At 43.9% G+C, this 23,714-nt stretch overlaps 1 protein-coding gene across 5 annotated transcripts in view; it reads right to left on the bottom strand.

The window, feature by feature from the left end:
* KATNAL1 (katanin catalytic subunit A1 like 1) overlaps nt 1-23,714 on the bottom strand; it is a 228,585-nt gene that overhangs the window by 6,600 nt on the left and 198,271 nt on the right. For all 5 annotated transcript variants that reach the window (XM_029602623.1, XM_029602625.1, XM_029602624.1 and 2 more), the window contains exon 10: nt 4,792-4,918. In XM_029602623.1, the coding sequence (XP_029458483.1) occupies nt 4,792-4,918 (127 nt within the window). The remainder of the gene's footprint in view (nt 1-4,791; nt 4,919-23,714) is intronic.

A 23,714-nucleotide genomic window follows, 5' to 3' on the forward strand; every position in this document is an offset into this window, starting at 1 on the left:
AGTGCTTTTCAATAAATTTATAAATGATCTGGAAAGGAATACGAGTGAGGTTATCAAATTTGCAGATGATACAAAATTATTCAGAGTAGTTAAATCACAAGCGGATTGAGATACATTGCAGGAGGACCTTGCGTGACTGGAAGACTGGGCATTCAAATGGCAGATGAAAATTTAATGTGGACAAGTGCAAGATGTTGCATATAGGAAAAAAATAACCCTTGCTGTAGTTACATGATGTTAGGTTCCAAATTAGGAGCTACCACTCAGGAAAAAGATCTAGGCATCATAGTGGATAATACTTTGAAATCATCAGCTCAGGGAGCTGCAGCAGTCAAAAAAGCAAACAGAATGTTAGGAATTAAGAAGGGAATGGTTAACAAAAAGGAAAATGTCATAATGCCTCTGTATCGCTCCATGGTGAGACCACACCTTGAATATACTGTGTACAATTCTGGTCACCGCATCTCAAAAAAGATATAGTTGCAATGGAGAAGGTACAGAAAAGGGTGACCAAAATGATAAAGGGATGGAACAGCTCTCCTAGAGTGGAGGAGTAGCCTAGTGGTTAGAGCAAATAGTGTAGCTAGGTTTAAAATAGGTTTGAATAAGTTCTTGGAGGAGAAGTCCATTACCTGCTATTAATCAAGTTGACTTAGGGAATGGCCTCTGCTACTACTGGCATCAGTAGCATGGGATTTTCTTAGTGTTTGGGTACTTGCCAGGTTTTTGTGACCTGGTTTGTCCTCTTTTGGAAATCGGATGTTGGGCTTGATGGACCCTTGATCTGACCCAGCATGGCATGTTCTTATATTCTTATTACTTACATGTTTTGCAAAAGTGTATACAATGCTTCTGCAAAATTTCCTGTATCCACCATATCCTTGATTCTTTTTTAGCTGAAATATTTATCAGTCTCTTTGGAGCTTCTTAACTATTACAACTCTTTACTTCAACATGCTCCACAAGTTCCAGCTTTTATATCTGAGTACATCCAAATTACTATGGACCAGCTCCATATTTGCAATATTTCTCTATTTTGTGAAAATGTCTCCAGTTATCCTTTACATTTTAGATAGAGTATAAAATTTCACTGCTAGTCATCAACATGCTCTTCCAACTCCTGCCTCCTTATACCATCCCTCAACTTGATAGAAACACATTTACTTCCTTTGTCACTAAAATCGAAGACAAAAGTTCAAAATCATGTTGGCTGATTGCCTCAGTCAGAATTCTATTGAGTGGTCTATCAACTAACATGCTGAGAAAGCACAAGGTCACCCTTGATAAGACAGAGAAAAACTTGTAAAAAACACATGGGTAAGGAAAGCTAAGGGATGAATATACGAAATGGATTATGATGTTTAGCAAACAAACATAATTTACAAATGGGCTTCAGCTTTGTTGCTACAATTAGGTGATCTCAAGGCACCAAAGCCTGCATTGGCAGACAAACATTCCCGAGTCACCAAAACAGTCATGAAACTATTGCACAGAGGAATACTTTAACTACCAAAGTGGCCTTAGAACTGGAGTACCTTGAAGATTTTATCCAATCTTTTAAAAAAGATTCCAAACAGTCCCAAGGCATGGTTATGCAGAGGCAATAGACTACTAGCAAGATGCTGTTGTACTAAAGCTCTCTTGAGACAAAGCACCACAAGAAGCTGAAGTATACTCAAAGTATTCAAACACTGAATTGTTGACTCTTGGGGTACAATGAGAGCAGGCAGAGGAACTAATCTCTATCACAGCCCAAAGAGCTCAGGGTTATACTATGTTACAAGATCTGGCATCAGCCATATAACTTCTACAATGTGTTCTCAAGCCAAGATGGACAGAAGGTAAACAAAGAGAAGCATAAGGATTATGTGAAAAGGTGTAGTCTGACATAGAGAGGGTATTTTTCAAACAGCCTGCATAAGCTAAATCCTGTGGATAATTCTGTGCCCCGGCATGCACAGAGGTCTCCTGTTGCATAAATTTACTTCTGCTATGGATGACAAGTGCACAATCAGGACATTTCTGAGGGTTTTAAAGGGTCTGGGGTACAGGTGGGGGTTGAAGGACCTAGCTGTTAACTGGATGAACTGGTGGACAAACTGGTAAACCGGGAATGGTGTTGGCATGCGCCCCTTTTAAAATCCCACGACTTACGCGGTAGAAACGAGATAGGGAAATGAAGGGGGAGGAGCTGAGCTCAGACTGGCTGGGAAGAGAGGGGAGGAGGGGGACAGAAACAGGCTTGGAGGGCAGGGGGGGAATGAGTTGTGAGGGGGACCAGAGCCGGGCTTGGAGGAGGAGGGAGGAGGGAATGTGCGTGAGGGGGCTGGAGGTAGGCTTGGAGTGGGAGAAGAAGGGGGATGAGGGTGAGGCTGTTTGGGACAGGTGCATGGTATAGGGGCAGTGTTTCCCAACCCTCTCCTAGAGGCATACTTAGCCAGCTGGGGTTTCAGAATTGCCACAATAAATATGCATTAAATAGATTTGTATGCACTGGATCTGAATGTATGCAAATCTATCTCATGCATATTCATTTTGTCAATCCTGAAAACTTGATTGGTTAGGTGTGCCTTCAGGAGAGAGTTGAGAAACACTGGTGTAGGGGATGAGAGTTTTATCCCCATCCACTGTTCCTCTAAACTGCTCACCTTTTCAACAGCTGCTCCAGACCCTCCCTATCCCCTGCAGTCCCTCAAGTCTCCCCTCATGCTCCTCCCATGGAGCTCTCACTCTTTCATCACGGGGAGGAGGGGTGTTGATAGACACCTAGAAGGACAGTGATTGCCAAAGTTCCTCCTGTTTTTATGTATTAGAGGCTGATATGCAGCACTTTAGGAATAAAGACAGTATTATATTTATTTTTGCTAATGTATTTTTAGATATTTAATATTTTTATTGTACTGCTTTGGGTGAGGAAAACCAAATAGAGTGAATGTTAGGTCCTCCCAGGTGTTCTTCCTACTCATTCTTTTGTGAGAAGTATTTCATACTTTATCAGTTTGGAAAGGTGTTTCTTTTTCTCCAGTTTTGCATTGCTGGCAAGTTCTAGTTTTAGAACTTGCCAGCCACAAATTAAATTTCTAATTTGTAGTCACTTATTCAGTAGGCTCTATGGTTTACATGTTCTTGACCCGAGAGTGTGATTGTGTGTCAGAGAGCGTGTGTGCATGTGTCAGTGAGCATGTGTGTCTCAGAAAAAGAGAGACTGTATAGTATCTCATGAGAACATTTCCCTGTGCATCTTACATAACAGCATTTTGATGTTGCTCAGGCTAATGGGTCATCTGCACACTAGGAAAAAAATCAGAGGGAACATTGGTCCTCACACCAATGGCTTCTAGAGAATCTTTTCCTTTGATGCCCAGTGATTAAATGTCAATGGTGTCATTGGAGTCCGGTGCCTCAATAGTGCTGACAATTCTGTGTTGATGGGACAGCCCTTGCTGAATCTACATACTTTGATGGTACTGACCACGCTGAGTCTTTAGGCTTTGACGGTGCCGACTATGCTAGATCCATGTGTATCACCAGTGCTGAGGTCCCTGGCTTTGAAGAGGCAGAAGGATTCAGTTTAGCTGGTGTGTTGAGGTCCTGCACAGATGGCATCCAGGAAGCCCATGCTCACTTTCTAAGCTCTGATGCAGATGAAGGATCTAAGGCCTGACACTTCTTCAATCTATTCAACTCTGATGCATCTGCAGTGATGAGATCCCTAGACACGGAACCCCCTGCTTAAACTCACCACACACACAGAGCTCACAGAAGAAGAGAAGCTTCAAAAGCCCCTGAGCTCAGTCATCTTATAAGCCCGATTCTTCTAAGCCCTGGGGATATCCAGCCACAATTATAACAATTGGTCGAGTCATGATAGAGCCCCAGGCACTTCTAATAAAGATCGGGTCCATCTGTGAAGGAAATCTTGTGCCTGCAGAAGGAGTCTTTAAAGTCACTTATGCTAGACTTCTTGGGCCTATGTATTGCCTTTTTTTTTTTGTTTTGTTTGTAACACTGAAAAGTGCGGTTAAAAGGCTATTGAAGCAATAAGGCAAGAGAAAAAAAAAGAAAAAGGAGAAAACCTGAAGGGTTTAGAAATACAATTTTCCAATAAGACAGAGGAGCACACATCCAGCTGGTAATATGGAAAAAAAAATGACTGAAAACTCATTAAGCAGTACTCATGCTGAAACTCCCACACATGCTCAGTGGAGCAAAAGCTCTACTGAGCTCAGAGGAGTCTATTTGGTGCATCTGATGACATCGCTCCATGTGTCATAACTAATTCAGCCCTGTTTGTCAATGGAGAATTCTTACTTGTGCACGTACTTCCAAGCACCAGTTGACTCAGACCTCCACTATTTCACCCAGGCCCCTTCATCACTTGCTCTAGATTTCCCACCCAAAGAAGTACAGACAAAAGAAGACAGATTTAAATTCTGCTACGTATCAGGTGTTAAAGCATACATGCATTTTTGCTGATATTTGCTCATATGCCACTTATGCAAGTATATACACACTAATTCCACCCAGGAACACCCTCAAAACACCTTCTTTCTTTCATATAGTTTTCTGCATGAGCAGGAGTACGTGCAAGCTTGTAGCCTTTAGAAAATTTACTTGGCCCACATAAAAGCTACTATTATTTATACACATATTTGCCAATTTTAAGTGCACAAACCGTGTGAATGTCTGAAAATTCATTCCATATATTTCCTGACTTAGCACATACTGTAGATGACCAAATGTTCACCCAGCTATTTTATCTATGCACTTAATTAAAACAAATTAAAATACCTGCAAACGTTAGTGATGTCAGCACCAGAATAGCCATCAATTTTCTCAGCAATTAACTCAAGATCAACATCAGGCTCCAAGTCAACTTCTCGAAGATTAATCTTTAGCAACTCTGCTCTGCCGTCAGCTGTGATAAACACACATATTTATTACGTGGTTCTAATGTAAATGTATGTCTGAAAAAAATGTTAATCTTTTGTTCAAAGACCATCTCAGAAAAATATGGTAAAACAAGTAGTTAGAAATGTTATGCTGCTTTCAATAAGATTGACACCTAAGAGAATTTAATGAAAGTGTAGTTATTGATAACATCGAATTGTTGAATAAAATCTTCACACACATACAACTGAACTTACATAATATTCTATCCAAATTACTATGTGGAGTATTCCACACATTTAGGGGGTAATTCTATTGTTACACACAAATTGCACCCATTTTCAAAGCAAATTTAATTTGCCTAAGCTCGCTTTGAAAACTATCCTGGCAAAACTTCTAGCACAAGTTACACCTGCTAATTTTGGAAGATTTCCTAAGAAAATGTATGCATACACTTTTCAAATTTGAGAGGTATGCGTGTAAATGCAAACTCCACCCGGACTCCAGATCCCCAAATCTCTTTTCAATGTGGGGTAGATTTTAAAAACATAAGTGCGCGCGTCCATATGCTTGCACTATCCAGCGCGTGCACTTGGGTGCGCGATTTTATAACATGTGTGCGTCGCGCATATTAAAATCCAGGGTGGTGCGCACAAGGGGGGGGGGGGGGCCTTTTACATGGACTGAAAAATGCAATTTATGTGCGGCAATTTATGTTCCATATTAGGTGCTACAACCCAAGAAAGAGATCTAGGTATCATAGTGGATAACACATTGAAATCATCGGTTCAGTGTGCTGCGGCAATCAAAAAAGCAAACAATGTTGGGAATTATTAGAAAGGGAATGGTGAATAAAACGGAAAATGTCATAATGCCTCTGTATCGCTCCATGGTGAGACCGCACCTTGAATACTGTGTACAATTCTGGTCGTCGCATCTCAAAAAAGATATAATTGCGATGGAGAAGGTACAGAGAAGGGCAACCAAAATGATAAGGGGAATGGAACAGCTCCCCTATGAGGAAAGACTAAAGAGGTTAGGACTTTTCAGCTTGGAGAAGAGACGACTGAGGGGGGATATGATAGAGGTGTTTAAAATCATGAGAGGTCTAGAACGGGTAGATGTGAATCGGTTATTTACTCTTTCGGATAATAGAAAGACTAGGGGGCACTCCATGAAGTTAGCATGGGGCACATTTAAAACTAATCGGAGGAAGTTCTTTTTTACTCAACGCACAATTAAACTCTGGAATTTGTTGCCAGAGAATGTGGTTCGTGCAGTTAGTATAGCTGTGTTTAAAAAAGGATTGGATAAGTTCTTGGAGGAGAAGTCCACTACCTGCTATTAAGTTCACTTAGAGAATAGCCACTGCCATTAGCAATGGTTACATGGAATAGACTTAGTTTTTGGGTACTTGCCAGGTTCTTATGGCCTGGATTGGCCACTGTTGGAAACAGGATGCTGGGCTTGATGGACCCTTGGTCTGACCCAGTATGGCATTTTCTTATGTAACGAGATTGAGCCTCCCCCAGTTCCCTCCCAGTCCGCTCCAATTAAGGAGTGGACTGGGAGGGAACTTTCCTATCCCCCTACCTACCCTCCCTCTTCCCCTCTCCTTCCTGACCCCTTAAAAGGCCCTACCTTTTTTTTTTTTCTTTGTTTTAGAACTTACGCCAGACACTGATGAACTTCTGCGCCTTGGGGAAGTTTCCTCACCCCATGCATTTCAAATTGACAACAATGTCAATGTCAATTCTGATGTCTCTCTAGAAACTGGCAATAGGTCACTTCCATCAGATGCCATCAGAGTCTCCAGCAGAGGTTGACACTCTGTTCACGAGGCTATCAATGATGTCAATGCACCAGTGCTTGCAACTCTGCAGTTCAATACCTGCTTGGATCCATCTTTCCAACTCCTCATCAAAACCTGCTAGTGCCAGTGCCTCCTTGGAAGCAGGGATGAATTATACACCTTATTGGGACACCTGAGGGAGATCATCTGGGACACCTCAGGGAGGCTGGCATCTGGGCCCTTGGAGGCTGTCACAATTCTTGACACTAGTGTGAAGATGAACTGCCCTCACTGTGGGAATGCCTAGGGGAATTTACAGCCACAGCCAGAATCTCCCTGAAACTTGGATTTCTTTTTCAGATTTTAGTGGTTTCGGAGCTGATGATAGGTTTTAGTAAAAAAGGTAGCGCCTGTCCCCTACAAAGTGGATTGAGACTACCAAGCAATTTTTAATATCCCAGAGCACAGATGGCAGAAGATAATGACCTTCAGTCACCACCAGATGAGAGCAGATTACATTTGCAATGTAGATATGAACAGCTCTATAACCTTGTGCCAATCCACTTGGCTAAAACATAAATTTTATTATCCACACTTGAGCAGATAGCGTATACCTTACCCTGCTATGGCTGTATACACAAACATGACAAAAAATTACAGTAAGTCAAAATTGTTTTTTTATGTAAGCCTTCCAGTATTCAAAACTTGTTAAAAATCTATTTTGCTTCATTTAAAAGGAGGGAAAATTGACAAACTACTGCAAGCACAGTAATGTTCTAGAAACATTTATTGAACATTTTTAAACATATACATATAGTTTAACTTACATTTCCATAATTTTCATGGTAGCCTAATCCTTAGTTACAAGACATTTTTTTCCAATAACCTTGTGGAGATCCATATTCAAAAGCAGTTAGCCAGCTAAATTAATATTTGAACATTTATCCGGCTAAATTCTAGCCAGTTAATAAGATAATCAGCTAGAATTTAGCCAGCTAAGTTAGGATATTCCAGGGGCGTAAATGGGAGGAGTTGAGTTAGCCGGTTAAGTTAGCCAGCTAATTCTGATATTCAGTTAGATGGATGACTTAGCCGGCTAAATCTGGTTGGGCCAAAGAGCTGTCCTAAAGTTAGTCAGCTATAGTTAGCTGGCTAACTTTAAAATAGCTGGCTATATTCAATAGTGTGGTTTCTACTAATTTGCTAGTCAGATTGTGTCTGATTATAGACTTCATGGTGTACATTTTAAAAGAAACATTGTATAATGTGATGCTTCTTCTACTGTAACATCTTTGGGCAGCTGGATTTGTACGTAAATCCAGACTATAAAGGAGCTGATCCATCCCCATCTAGAGGTGGGGAGGCCACAACTGAGGCAAAAGCTCTGCCTATGGATCCCAGGGGCATGGCTTGGGGAGAAGAGGTGAAGGCTAGGGTTGACTGGCAGCCACAGATATAAATGCAGGCCAGTCTGCTCACCAACCTCTTCTTCCAGCCATTTTTGCTCCTATCCCACCCTGCTAAGGAGAGCTTGCAGGTGGTATGGATGTGGCATGCTGGGGTTGGGAAGACACCATATTCAGTTGTAGTATAGTGAGGCAGGCTTGACCACGTCCAGGGGTATATAGCAAGTAATATTTAAAAACTGGTCAGGCAGGGAATACCAAGTAATTGGTCTTCCTGCCCATGTCCTGCCCTTTGCATGGCTGGTTGAAAGCTGATTTGAGTTGCCTGTCTTGCTCACCATCCAAACTATGTTGCAAATTAATAAGTGACTCCTGATCTTCTATGGACCAGGACATTATCGCATGGCAGAAAACATCTTACTCAATAATCAAGGACTGGATTGCAGAATAACTTCAGGAGATAACGTTTTGATGGCCCTGTGTCCCGGACAGCAAAATATTTTAAGAGGGGTTGGCTTATTCGCCCAACCCTGCAGCAGTGCTATATATCGAGTGTTTGTGAACTGAAATTCAGCAGGCAAGGATTTGGTCAGTCCACAGGAATTTAAGAAGTTAGTTGGCATTTTTTTTTTTTTATTCAGTGATTGAACTGTACACAATTGACCTATTCTGTGGCTATGTACATTAAATAAAGATCTTCTTTCTTGAATAGCAGTGTGAAAAAGAGTTCGTTCACAAGTCAAGGTGAGAAAAAGGGGAGGAATGGGCTGGGGGAAAGGGGTGGGCATTAATAGTATGGGGAGAAGAGGTGAATTGCACCTGTCACGGATGTCATATGGAAGCTGACAATTATGCCACAAATGGTGTCTGAAGGTAGAATGCCTGCAGATATCTAGTATGCAACATGCTAAATACCTTGCACTTTCTAAAATCAACCAAATTCAACTGCCACTGAATAATAAATATCTTGTCTTAAGCAGAGTTGCTTACCGGTAACAGGTGTTCTCCTAAGACAGCAGGATGTTAGTCCTCACACATGGGTGACATCATCAGATGGGGCTCGGCATAGAAAACTTATGTCAAAGTTTCTGAAACTTTGACTATGCACACTGAGCATGCCCTAAACAATGCGTCCACGAAAGGTCCCTCTCCAGTCTTGTAATATAGAATTACGATTAAAATAAAAAACAGGAGAAACACAACTCCGCAGGGTGGCGGGCGGGTTTCGTGAGGACTAACATCCTGCCGTCCTAGGAGAACACCTGTTACAGGTAAGCAACTCTGCTTTCTCCGAGGACAAGCAGGATGTTAGTCCTCACATATGAGCGAACCTCTAGCTACAGGCTGCTCCCCAACACAAAAGGGGACCAACAGGCACCAACCAGGTTCCAATGGGCATGATAACCACAGTGCTGTTGGTAACAGAGGGGGAGACAGCCTGAACCCAGACAATGAGCCATAGGCATGGAGAGTTGGGTTCTAACACCTCGAAGAGCTTCTGGAGGACAAACTAGCCGAACCTACTGTCACATCGGCCATCCCTTTCCAGACAACAGTAAGATGCGAATGTGTGGAGAGAATGCCACATCTCAGCCTTGCAGATCTCTTAGACGGTAACTGCTTGCAAGTGGGCCACAGATGTTGCCATGGCTCTGACATAATGAGCCTTGACATGACACCCAAGATGCAGTCTCACCTGGGCATAACAGAAGGGGATGCAGTCTGCTAGCCTACTGGATAGTATCTGTTTGGCAATGGCAACTCCCAAACTATTCCTGTCAAAGGAAATAAAAACTTAGGTGGACTGTCTATGGGCTTCTGTTCAATCCAGATAGAAAGCTAAGGCTCTCAAGCAATCCCAACTGTGAAGTGCTTGTTCACCTTGGTGCGAATGGGGCCTGTGAAAGAAGATTGGCAAGACTGACTGGTTAAGATGGAAATCCATCACCACCTTAGGCAGGAACTTAGGGTGTGTACGCAAGACCACACTGAAATGATAAAATTTGGTATAGGGTGGATATGTCACTAAGGCCTGGAGCTCACTGACCCTGAGTGCTGAAGTGACCTCCACCAAAAATATGACCTTCCAGGTCAGGTACTTCAGGTCACAGGAGCTCAGGAGTTCAAAGGGAGCTTTCATCAGCTGAACTAGCACCACACTGAGGTCCCAAGACACAGCAGGAGGTCTTAGGAGAGGCTTCAATTGAAGCAGGCCCCGCATGAAGAATACAACTATCGGATGTACAGAAATGGGCATACCATCTACACCTCGGTGGTATGCACCAATTGTACTGAGACAAACTCTAATGGAGTTGGTCTTCAAGCCAGCTTCCAATAGGTGTAGGAGGTAGTTCAGCAGTTTTTGTTTGGGACAGAAGAACGGATCTAAGGCCTTCTGTTCACATCAAACGGAAAACCTCCTCCACTTCAGTCCATAGGACTTTCTAGTGGAAGGCTTTCTAGAAGCCACCAGGATGCAAGGCACATCCTCAGAGAGACCAAGTGGCTGCAGAATTAACCTCCCGACGTCCAAGCCATGAGTGACAGGGCCTGGATGTTGGAATGCTGCAGCCTACCCTGATTTCATGTGATGAGATCTGGGCAAGTCCCCAGACTGATCAGTCTCCAAGTGGACAACTTCTGAAGGAGTGGAAACCAGATCTTTCTCGGCCAAAGAGGGGGCTATGAAGATCATAGACCCTCGGTCCTCGCAAAGTTTCAAGAGAGTTTTCGTCACCAGAGGAATTAGAGGATACGTGTACAGAAGACCCTTGCCCCAATGGAAGGCAAAGGTCAGAGGTTGGGGTTTGCTGTCTGACCTGCATCGGAGCAGAAATGAGTCACCTTTCTGTTGCAGGGGGTCGCAAACAAGTCCATATTTGGATTTCCCCAGAGGCAGAAGATCCAGTTCACCACCCCCTGATCCAGAGACCACTCGTGGGGTCTTAAGACATGACTCAGTTTGTCCGCTATCACGTTCTCTATTCTGGCCAGATACATAGCTCTGAGTTCCATTCCGTGGGACAGACCCCAGGACCAGATCTGTCTCCCTGCTTGTTGACATACCACATCGCTACTTGGTTGTCTATTTGGATCAGGACAATTTTGTTGGACAGCTGATCTCTGAAAGCCCAGAGTGCGTACCTGGTTGCCTGGAGCTCCAGGAAGTTGATCTGACACCATGCATCTTGGATGGACCATAGGCCCTGGGTACGGAGGCCCTCTACATGCGCTTCCCACCCCAGGATGGATGCATCCATGGTTAGAACAATTTGAGTAGGGGGATTTTGGAAAGATATTCCCCGTTCCAAATTCAAGAGTGAGATGGAGTCACTCAATGCAAGCCTGGAGGCTCTAGGTGGCCTAGTGCCACTGTGACCTCAGGATCCATTGGGCTCTGCGCATATGAAAGCATACCAAAGGAGTAACATGGATGGTTGCAGCCATGTAGCCCAACAGTCTCAACAAGTGCTTAGCTGAAACCTGCTGGCTCTGTTGAATCACCGCTGCTATGGACACTAAGGTGACTGCCCTGGATCATGGCAGAAAGGCTCTTGCTTGAGCTGTGTCTAGCAGGGCTCCTATGAAGTCCAACAGAGGTGATGGGCTGAGGTGAGTCTTCGGGTAGTTGACTCCAGCACATGGGTGGTCAAACGCATGGACTGATTGGCCCCTGCCTGAGAGGCACTCTTTACCAGCCAGTCTTCCAAGTAAGGGAAAACATGAACTCTCAGCCTGGGGTGGTGTGCCCCTACCACAGACAGGCATTTTGTAAAGACACATGGGGCCAACGCAGCCTGAACGACAACACTCTGTACTAGAAGTGCTGTTTTTCCCACTACAAATCTGAGATGCTTCTGTGATTTGGGAAGATCTCTATGTGAGTGTAGGCATCCTTTAAATCAAGGGAGCATAGCCAGTCCCCTTTTCACAGGACAGGAATCAGGATGCTCAGGGAAACCATCTTGAACTTTTCTAGGTCTAGGATGGGATGGAGTACCCCTGTTCTTTTTGGAATCAGGAAGAACCGGGAGTAGAATCCCTGCCCTTTTTGCCTTTTTGTTTGAGGTTCAACCGCTCTTGCCATTAAGAGGGCAGAGAGCTTCCTTAACAGCACCTCCTGATGTACTATTGGCCCCCAAAACAGGCACAGAGTACAGTTTGGCGGTACACCCAATAGCTTCAATTGGTATCCTTGATGGATGATTGACAGAACCCACTGGTCCGAAGTTATAATGGGCTACTGATCCACAAAGAACCGTAGCCTGGGGGTTCCAGCATCTCGGGTACAGGTGGCTGGCTTATTTTCCCTACGATCCAGTCAAAACCCCGTCCCGGGATTTGGCTAAGGTGCCAGTTGGGGCTTGGGAGCTCTCTGCTGCCGTGAGAGCTCACCCTTTGCATACAGGAGTCAGGGGCTGGAGGATAACACTTCCTTTGGCGGTAGAAAGACTTCCTCTGACCCTGCCTTGCAGACCTCCTGGCTGAGGATGGTAGGTCTGAAGTGCTGGCAGAAAGTTGCTGAAGAGTATCGTGGTGGTCCCACAACTGGGCCACCACTTCCCTCACCTTATCTCCGAAGAGATTCTCTCCTGTGCATGGGAAGTCAGCAAGTCTTTCCTGTACCTCTAGTCAGAGATCAGAGGCCTGCAGCCATGCCATTCTACAGGAGCCGATTCTCACTGCAGAGACTCACGATGCCATTTCAAAAACATCAGAGGTGAATGAACCTCGGGTTTTCCACAATCCAGGCCCTGACATACCAGTGATAAGGTGTCTTTAATGCTGTTAAGGCAGCCACTCGGCTGCCTCCTGCACCTGCATCCAGAGATTGCACGAGTATTGGCTCATGAAGAGCTGGTAAGAGGCGATGCAGGCAATGAGCATGGTCCCCCCAGAATACTTTCCTTCCAAGAGCGTCCATCACTCTGTGATCCTTCCCCGGGGGTGCTGAGGCATGGGTCCGAGCATGCTTAGTCCTCTAGAGAGCAGTTTCGACCACTACCAATTGGTGCAACAGCTGACGCTTCTTGAACCCGGTGCCTGTTGGATGGGGTAAACCCCATCCACCTTCCTGTTTACAGGAGGTACTGTGAGGCGGTGTTCCCAGATCCTCAGCAGCAACTCCTTAAAGATCTCATGGTCTGGGACCAACACAATCTCTTTAGGCACCTCCAAGAACTGGAAGATTTCCAGCATCATGTGTCTGGCATCCTCCTCCATTATCAACTGAAAAGGGATGGCCTTGACTATCACCCTCAGAAAACCTGCGAAGGTCAAATCCTCCAGTGCAGACCTCCTTCGTTCCTCTGGAGAAAACAGCTCTGAAGGGAGACCCTCTGAGTCCATGGAGAAGGATTCTGCAGTGTCATCCCCCCAGGGGTCATACGGGGCCTCATCCTCTCTGTAATCCACAGGGAATGGGGCCATAGGTGTTCGGCCTTCATCCAGAGGCATGGGTACTAGTGGCACCAGTGCAGGCTGTGGCAAAGCTGGACGGGGGACTGAAGGCCTCTGTGTCCCTGCCGGCCTCGATGAAACTTCCTCGGAGGAGGAACCGGCAACGAGAACTGTATCGGTCAGGGGACACATCCCGGTAACTGACGCCAACTGGGTCAGTAAAACACAGATGAGCACACAGCCATTCCAGCAGCGGTTCCAGCAGGAAAAGTGCATGCATTGGCAACGTTGGTACTGCCAGCTCGATGCCTTGCAGTACCTGCTCCACTGTCAGCTAGATTCTGCACTCCAACTCCTCCTCGAAAGCTACTGATGCCAACCCCGACTAGGAAGTAGGAGGGGTGGCCAGATCTTCCTCAGATCCCCAAAGTGGATTGGCATCTGGCACCAGGACTGATGGAGACAGTCACTCCTCACCACAGGGACACTTCGGAGTCATCACAGCATCAGCTGGCACCTTCCCGTGCATCGAAGGTGACACTTGCCGATGCTTCCTCGGCTTTGCTCGGTGCTTGGCCCGGTCTTTCCCTAGTGCAGAGGACGATGACCATGAACCCGATGTCCTTGACCTGGAAGAGTCCGACAGGGGACGGTCCCCGGCACCCTTGCCGATGTCAATGGCTTAGTGTCCCATCTGTGCAGCTCCCAGGTCCAACGGTGTAGATGCCGCCGATGGCTCAGATTTGCTTGACCTGAAGAGTTTCTCCATGTTATCGAGATGAGCACAATGTCCCTTAGGGGTTATCTTTGTGAACAAGCGGCAACCCCGGATGTCGTGCAATGCCCCCAGGCAGAGAATACACTCCTCATGGAGGTCCGTGAAGGATATGGTCCTTGGACACTGGGGACATCGAAGGAAACCAGATGAGGCTATGACGAATGAAAAGAAGGGGGAAAAATGAGACACTGACGGCAGGTTAACGATGCCAGCGGACCACGACACCGCAACCATAGAGGGACAGAAATGAAAATAAACCTACCGAACCATCGAAAAAACGGACTAAACAGTCTAAGGGGAACCGAGAGGAATCTGGCGTCAATGAAACATGCAAAAAATGAAAAATAGTCTGTGGAAACATTTTCCAAGGCAATTTCCTGAGGAAAAGACAAGAGCTCACTTAACCACGAGACAAAAGCTCCACGGGAAAAAAGAGACTGAAGAGGGACCCCACTTGTACGTGAGGTTTAGGGCATGCTGGACATGCTCAGTGTGCACAGTCAAAGTTCCAGAAATTTTGACATAAGTTTTCCAAGCCGAGCTTCATTCAATGATGCCACCCATGTGTGAGCACTACCATCCTGCTTGTCTGAAGAGAAAAAGTTTATCAGTTCATTTAAAGAAAGGACAAAGCCATATAAACTTTAAACAATAACTTTAAGGAGCCTGCAGGGGCAGACCGGTCTATTAAGGTATCATGCATCCTCCGGTGGGCCAGTCTCTCTAATCAAGTGATTCCTCAGCTTCCCAGCTGTGACCAGAGAAAAAAAAAAAAAAAAAGGGCTGCTGCGGTTTCAAAGAAATACTCGGCAGGGCCACAGTGGAGCCCATCCTACCACAGCCTGACGAGAGGCTTGCGGGGCTGCAGAGACCACCTGTCATGGCACAAAGAATGGCTCGGCAAGGCCGCGGTGGAGCCCATCCCACTGAGGTCAGAAGAGAGGCCTGAAGAGCTGCAACAGAGTCCACCCATTGTGGCCTAAAGACTGCTCAGTAAGGCTGCAATGGAGCCCATCCCACCACGGCCCAAAGAGAGGTCTGGGGAATGTGCGGTCCCCATTCCCCAGATCAGCGCTGCTAGTGTAGTCTCCTCCCACCTCCCTTTCGGCAGTGAGCAGCAGCTGGCCATCCAGAAGGGCCTTAGGCAAGGCCCAAAAGAAAGGGGGAGATAATGTGTGTGTGAGAGAGATTGGTTACGTGCATGTTAGAGAGAGCTTGCATATGTATGTGAGAAAACGCCTGCATATGTATAAGAGAGCTTGCATTTATATGTGAGAGCCTGCTTGTGAATGAGTGAGAGAGCCTGCTGTGTATATGTGTGAGAGACTGTGTACTTATGTGAGTGACAGAGCCCGTATGAGAGAAAGCTTGTGTATGTGACAACATGTGTGCGCGCAAGTGGAAGAAAGGATAAAAGTTTGATGGGCCCCCTTCTGCCAATCTTCAACAATCTCTGGATGACTGTAAATCAAAAGATTCCATGTATGGAGAGCTGGAGATTTTTTGATCCTATTTTAAATTTTTAGTGTTTTTTCATGTGTTTAATATTTTGAAATATTTGGTGTTTGGGAAATATTAGAAAAGATGTATGTGAATTTTTCACATTACTGTATGTTCGGCAGCTGTTTTGACATATTGCTTGATGATTTGTGAGAAATGATGATGTTTCTGTTTTTCCATTTTTGCACTATAACACAGTTAGACAAGTTGTGGTTTCTAGAACATGTACCTGAGCAAGAGAGAACAAGCAAGCCAATGAGCATATATTTGAGCAAGAGAACTATTTAAGCTGGTGGGCATGTGTGTGAGCATGTGTATGTGAGCAAGAGTGAGCCAATGAACATTTGTGTGAGCCAGAGAGTAAGCATATGAGAGAGAGAGAATGTGTCAGAGAATATAAGGGTGTTTGTGTAAGAATGAATGTGTGTATATATGAGAAAGAGAAGAAAGTTTATTTAGTCCTCTCATCCCTGACTAATCCAGGACAATCTCAGAGTGACTGGAATCTATAAAGTTCCCAGGTATGGTGAGAGCAGGGGATTTTCATTAGTCTTAGTTTTAATTGTGTGTTATTTGATGTGTCTGCTGTTTTGAAATATTTTATTGATGTTTGGGGAAATTAAAAATAAATCTTATATACTATATTTTTAATTATTGGATGTTCTATTAACCAGCTGCTTTGAAATATTTTTTTTATTAATATGGTTTTACTATGATGACTGATGTTTTATATTTCTTGATTTTTACATTTAATGAGAAATGGTGATGTTTCTGTTTTCCATTGTTGCATTGCATATAGAATCTGGCTTGCTATGGTTTTTGTCTGCATGTTTCTATTTATACTTTTATTATCTCTTTATTCTATATTTGGTGAGGGTCTGTGTGTTCTGCAGGTGTGACTGAGATGAGGTATTCTGCTAGCGTGTAGTTTCTGTGTAGGGAACTAACATAGCTAGATTTGTTCTGTTTTTCTAATAGAAGGTATATTGGTGTTTTAGGACCTAGGGTAATTTTGCAGTGTTGCCTTTTCATAGTTTGTGCTATTTCTGTTGAGTGCTAGCAGTTAGTGCTGTTTTCATATGGGAGATTTACTATATTGTAATTCAGTTTATTCAAAGCTCTCTGAGGCTAAGCCTGCATCCAACATGCCTAATACCATATGACTGCAGGAGTCTTTTTTGCAGAGTTTTTTGGTTGGTACTACCACAGTGCATGTAAATAACATACATGTTGTATGTGATGTTTTTACCTTAGAAATCTGTACTTTGAATGTTCTTTTTCATGTAAATTCTGATACTATAAATGTAAATTGTTACTATAAATGCATATGTGAGCTTGATGGACCCTTGGTTTGACCCAGCATGGCAATTTCTTATGTTCATAATTTTGAATTGTTTGTAGGGAGGATGGAACCTGGAGTGTGTACAAAGCTGTAAGGGTTGTGTATGGCACCTAATAACCTTGCACCAGCCCTGGCTCTACAAGAGAAAGCAGGATTCTATCTGGAGCTGTGCTGGTTTGGGTTAGTGGATCTCAGTCTCAGCCAGGGCTTAATTTTCTCTTTTTATAAGCCCAGAGAACAGTATAGATCACTTCTAGCACTCTATTCCCTGGAGTAGGTAGGCAGAGCCAAGCATGGGGAACCATAAAAGCAGCAGATTGTATAGCACATAGTTAATGGGAATACACTGGAATGGTAGGAGGGTGGTGGAGAAGTGGAGCAAGCTACAGGCACAGGAAGGGAGGGAGTAAGCCAGGAGGAAGTGCCTGGGCAGTGTTGGGGAGTCTTCTGTCTGAGCGCAGAGTAGCAGCTGGCTGTGGAACTAGCAAGTCTTCAGGAGAGTGAAATTGAGAAAGGGAGGGGCTGGCAGCAAGCAACAACTTTACACTATGATGTGGCAGTGCAGGAGTGAGGGCACTCACTCTGTGAGCATAAAAGCATCAGCACAACTGTAGCATTTCAGACAGAGTTTGTGTCAGAAAGAGACAAGACACCCATATATACACTATGTCTGAGAAAGAGAGAGAGTGTGTGTGTGTGTGTGTGTGTCTGACGCAGACATGTACACACTCTCTCGTTCTCAGTATGTGGGGGTGTCAGAGAAAGAGTATGTGTCAGTGTGTATGTATCAATGAGGTTTCTGCAATCTAAAAATCTATGTGACTGAGTGTATGTCTGACATTGGCTAGCAACATGCTTGTCTCATTATTTGAAATTGGTTCAAGAACTGATTGGTTGACCGGACCAGGAATGTCTGATACATATCTATTTATCTGAATATATAGGGAGGGAGGGAGGGAGAGAGATGTATTTTCATGTACATATATCTATATAATCTATTGATATAAGCAGACTTGTAGGGGGCCCAACTGATTTGCATGGATGGAACAAGGCTCTGTTTGCTCAACCATGGTCTAGATTGTTCTCTACTCCAGGCCCTTTAAACTTACAGCCTCACCCACGAAGGGTCTGCCGCCGATCGTGCAGCATCCGGTCCCGTTTCGCCCTCCTTCCAGCCGGCCCTCCAGCCGCTGTACACGCCCACAGACGACACGCCAGCGACGCCCAACCAACCCGGAGAGGCCCTCAGGCACTTTAAATCATCCGATCGTTGGCGCCGCGCGCCGAGCGTCGCGCACCGAAGGAGCGCATCAAAGGGGCCTGCCCCTTTGAGCGCCCCTTCGGGCAGCCCCTTCAGGCAGCCCAGAAGAATATAAAATATAAGATTGTGCCCAGGCTGCGGCGACCCGTTTGCAACCGCCTTCGTGTTTTGCATTGCACCAGCGCAAGAGCCTTCAACCTATTTCCCAGATGACCAGCCCATACGAAAACTAACTTAAACAAGATTACCGGTGACGATTGCAAGCACTCCGAATGTAAGAAATAATTAAGAATAAATCTGTGTAGAGTATACCTTCCCTCTATGCACCCATTCCCTCCTCCCTCCCCCTACACTAGTTAGGATACAAACTTTTAGCTCTCTGCACGAGACTCTTTGTGCTAATCTTACTACTCATTGTAACTAATTTGATAATGTAATCTGCATTGTATGTGATGTATTACTGCTGCCACTGCGCCCTTCCGATACTCAAACCTTCCGATACTCAAACCTTCCGATACTCAAACCTTTACGTGTACCTGTGTTGGACCCTGAATGCTATCCTGTTCTTGCTTCCTTCCTTGTACGCCCTTTACCCTACTACTAGCCTTACACTATTGGTCCACAATGCCTCCTTTTACCGAGCATTGTGCTGTAGCTTATCAAACATTAATCCACCCATTTAGTCCCCCCCTATTCTTTCATATATCCACGCATCAAACCACATTCCACAAAACCCCTCTCAAAAACAGAAGACTCATACCTATACGCACCATCACTCGCACTCAAGCTATCAGCCTATCTCTCATTTCTATCATCCTTTTTAATGCACAATCTCTACAAAAGAAAACCCATCTTCTACAAGACATTCTCTCTGATTCGAATCCTGAAATATGCGCGATCACTGAAACCTGGTTCAAACAACATGACACTCCCCTTATCAACCAGCTACCCATAGATAGTTATGATATTTTCTCAATCCCGAGGAAAAAGAAGAGAGGAGGCGGCTTACTCCTGGCTGTAAAAAAGGACCTCCAACTTATATCTCATAAATGCGACATCCCTCATCAATATGAAATTGGCCTATTCAAGTCGAAATTACTCCAACTGTGTCTTATATATACACCCCCCCGGGCTACTGGAGAAAGACTCATCCCCCCTTATTGAATTCTTGGCAAACTCACTTTCCCCAGACCTACCCACGATCCTCCTAGGAGATTTCAATTTGCATGTGGACACCTCACCACAATCACCTGCCTGTGAAGCTTTTCTGGCCTCGCTTGAAGCTATGGGCTTCCAACAGATAGTAAACTCCCCAACACACAAGGCTGGCCACACCCTTGACTTGATCTTTATAAACTCGCCCTTCAGTGTGAACAGTCCTCCTCGTTGTACAGCAATACCTTGGTCTGATCACTCTCTTATCGAGACCAGACTATCCCTCCCCCAAAGCCCATTGCCCACGCCCCGGCAGCCCATTTCCCTCAAATTTCGCAAATCCTGCGATTTTAGAAACCATTTCATCAGCTTGCTCAGACTTAGACAAGCAAATTGATCTATCATCCCCAGATAATGCATTATCCTCCTGGGTTAACTACACACGCAACATTGCCAATGAGCACTGCCCCCTGATAACGAAAACTATCAACCCCTACAGAAAAAACAAGAAGCCCTGGTACACTCCTTCCCTCAGAAATCTCAAAACCCAACTCAGAGCCACGGAAAGGTCATGGCGCAAACTCCAATCCCCCGCTACCAAAACTCTCTACTATCAACATATGCATGATTATAGAAATGCTATCCAACATGCCAAACGGGAATACTACGCCAATAAAATAAACGGTCTGCAATACAACCCCAAGGCTCTTTTCACCATGGTTGCTAACTTGACTTCTCCCATACACACACAACAATCAGATATATCCTCCACAAATCGCTGCAACGAATTAGCACAATTTTTTAAAAACAAGGTATCTTCCATCACAGCACAATTTTCGCACAACAATCTCAATATTTCTCTTCCCATCATCAACTCCCCCAACTCCCTTTCATCATTTGAGTCCTCTTCCTCCCTCGAAGTAGAGAACATACTTAAGAAAATGAAACCCTCCACTCACCCCTCTGAAACTATCCCCTCTAAACTCCTACTTTCTATACACAATGTTATCGCTAAACCCATTTCAAATATTCTTAATTGTTCCCTAGAGCATGGCATCGTCCCCACTCCTCTGAAACAAGCCATAGTGAAACCCATCCTCAAAAAAGCCAATCTTGAACCCACCACCCTGTCTAATTACAGACCGGTGTCCAACCTACCCCTCCTAGCTAAAGTTCTTGAAAAGCTAGTAAACACACGCCTATCCGATCACCTAGAACAGAATAACATCTTCCCTCCAACACAATATGGTTTCAGGAAGCATTTAAGCACTGAAACATTGCTCCTCTCCCTACACGATACCCTTATCAAAGGAATCGACTCAGGATCATCCTTCCTTATCGCATTACTTGATATCTCAGCCGCGTTTGACACTGTTAATCACGATGTCCTACTCAACATACTCAGAAATATTGGGATTGCTGGCAAGGCCATTGATTGGATTCAATCATATCTCCAAGATCGTACTTTCACTGTCTCTATCGACAACAATGAATCTGATCCCATCAGTCTCCCCCAAGGTGTTCCCCAAGGTTCCTCACTCTCATCTACTTTGTTTAACATATACATGCTGCCCCTCACTACACTACTCTCTAATCTACACATTAAGCATTTTATATATGCTGATGATGTACAAATCATCTTCCCCTTCTCAGACACCATCCAAACTGCTCTACACAGCTGGGAATCCTGTCTCTCCTCTATCAATCAGCTCCTTAAGGACATGCACCTAGCACTTAACACCAACAAAACCGAGCTGTTAGTCATATCGAATAAGCAACCGCTCCCAGACATCCCTCCTGCCTACTCTGCCACCAACTTCCCGGCACACACTCGTAACCTAGGAGTTATTATTGATAATCACCTCTCGTTCAAACCATTCATCAAATCCATCATAAAGGATTGCTACTATAAACTGCAAACAATAAAGAAGCTTAGACCCTTGCTTCATGTCAATGATTTCCGTACGGTCCTTCAAGCTATTATCTTGTCGAAGGTTGACTATTGTAATGCGCTCTTGCTTGGCATTCCTGCAATACACACCAGGCCACTCCAACTCCTTCAAAATGCCGCCGCTCGGATTTTGTCAAACACAAAGAAAAGAGAACACATCACCCCCACACTCATGCAACTACACTGGCTCCCCATACAGTCACGAATTCTTTATAAAACTCTATCGATCATACACAAGTGTCTATTAAATTCCAACCTCAACTGGCTTAACCCTCCCCTTTTACCCCGTACTTCCAAGAGACCTACCCGCCCAGCACTCCAAGGAACACTCCAAGCCCAATCTATCAAATCTTTTAAGCTCACATCCACAATGAACAGAGCCTTCTCCCTTGCCGGCCCCACGCTATGGAACTCACTTCCCCATGATATTCGCACTGAGACCTACACCCCCGCTTTCAAAAAGAAGCTTAAAACCTGGCTTTTCCAGCAGGCTTACTCCACTACACCCCCCATTACATAATTCCCCACTAGGAATGTTACTCTATGAATGTTACACTGATATCCTGGTATGAACGCCTCTTGCTTATCGATTTTGTACTGCGCACCAACTGTGTATTATTTTTTATTTATTTGCAAATTTTTGTATACCGACATTCGTTAGGCAAACATCACATCGGTTTCCATGTAACATAAAACTGGCCAACATGGCTTTACAATGAAACTGATAATGGAACTGGGTGGAGGGAAGGTGGGGGAAAACACAGGGAATTACTGAACGAAAAGAATATAGGCTATAAACATGACAATATATATAGTATATATATATTGTCATGTTTATATATATATATTAATATATATAATATATATATAATATATATATATATATTATATATTATATATATATATATATTATATATATATATATATCTATTATATATATATATTATATATTATATATATATATATTATATATATATATATATATTATATATTATATATATATATTATATATATTATATATATTATATATATATATATTATATATATATTATATATATATATATATATATATATTATAGTGTATATAGTTATTGTTATAGTTCAAGTACTTATCATATACCCATGGCTTCTAACCGTGGTTGTGTGTTTTATGTAAGGGCTCCTCCCAAACATTTGTTATATGTTACCTAGCTCACTATATTCTGTTTTATGTAAGGGCTCCGCCCAATGGTTTGTGTTTGCTGTAAACCGACGCGATGTGCAAACGGTCATCGGTATAAAAGAAACGTTAAATAAATAAATAAATAGTTTAATGGTTTAATGGAACAAAGTCAGCATGGCTTTACCCAGGGCAAGTCTTGCCTCACAAATCTGCTTCACTTTTTTGAAGGAGTTAATAAACATGTGGATAAAGGTGAACCGGTAGATATAGTATACTTGGATTTTCAGAAGGCGTTTGACAAAGTTCCTCATGAGAGGCTTCTAGGAAAAGTAAAAAGTCATGGGATAGGTGGCGATGTCCTTTCGTGGATTGCAAACTGGCTAAAAGACAGGAAACAGAGAGTAGGATTAAATGGGCAATTTTCTCAGTGGAAGGGAGTGGACAGTGGAGTACCTCAGGGTTCTGTGTTGGGACCCTTACTGTTCAATATATTTATAAATGATCTGGAAAGAAATACGACGAGTGAGATAATCAAATTTGCAGATGACACAAAATTGTGCAGAGTAGTTAAATCACAAGCAGATTGTGATAAATTGAAGGAAGACCTTGTGAGACTGGAAAATTGGGCATCCAAATGGCAGATGAAATTTAATGTGGATAAGTGCAAGGTGATGCATATAGGGAAAAATAACCCATGCTATAATTACACGATGTTGGGTTCCATATTAGGTGCTACAACCCAAGAAAGAGATCTAGGTGTCATAGTGGATAACACATTGAAATCGTCGGTTCAGTGTGCTGCGGCAGTCAAAAAAGCAAACAGAATGTTGGGAATTATTAGAAAAGGAATGATGAATAAAACGGAAAATGTCATAATGCCTCTGTATCGCTCCATGGTGAGACCGCACCTTGAATACTGTGTACAATTCTGGTCGCCGCATCTCAAAAAAGATATAATTGCGATGGAGAAGGTACAGAGAAGGGCTACCAAAATGATAAGGGGAATGGAACAACTCCCCTATGAGGAAAGACTAAAGAGGTTAGGACTTTTCAGCTTGGAGAAGAGACGAGGTGTTT

Source organism: Rhinatrema bivittatum, chromosome 5, assembly GCF_901001135.1.
Source record: "Rhinatrema bivittatum chromosome 5, aRhiBiv1.1, whole genome shotgun sequence".
In the NCBI taxonomy this organism is placed as follows: Eukaryota; Metazoa; Chordata; class Amphibia; order Gymnophiona; family Rhinatrematidae; genus Rhinatrema; species Rhinatrema bivittatum.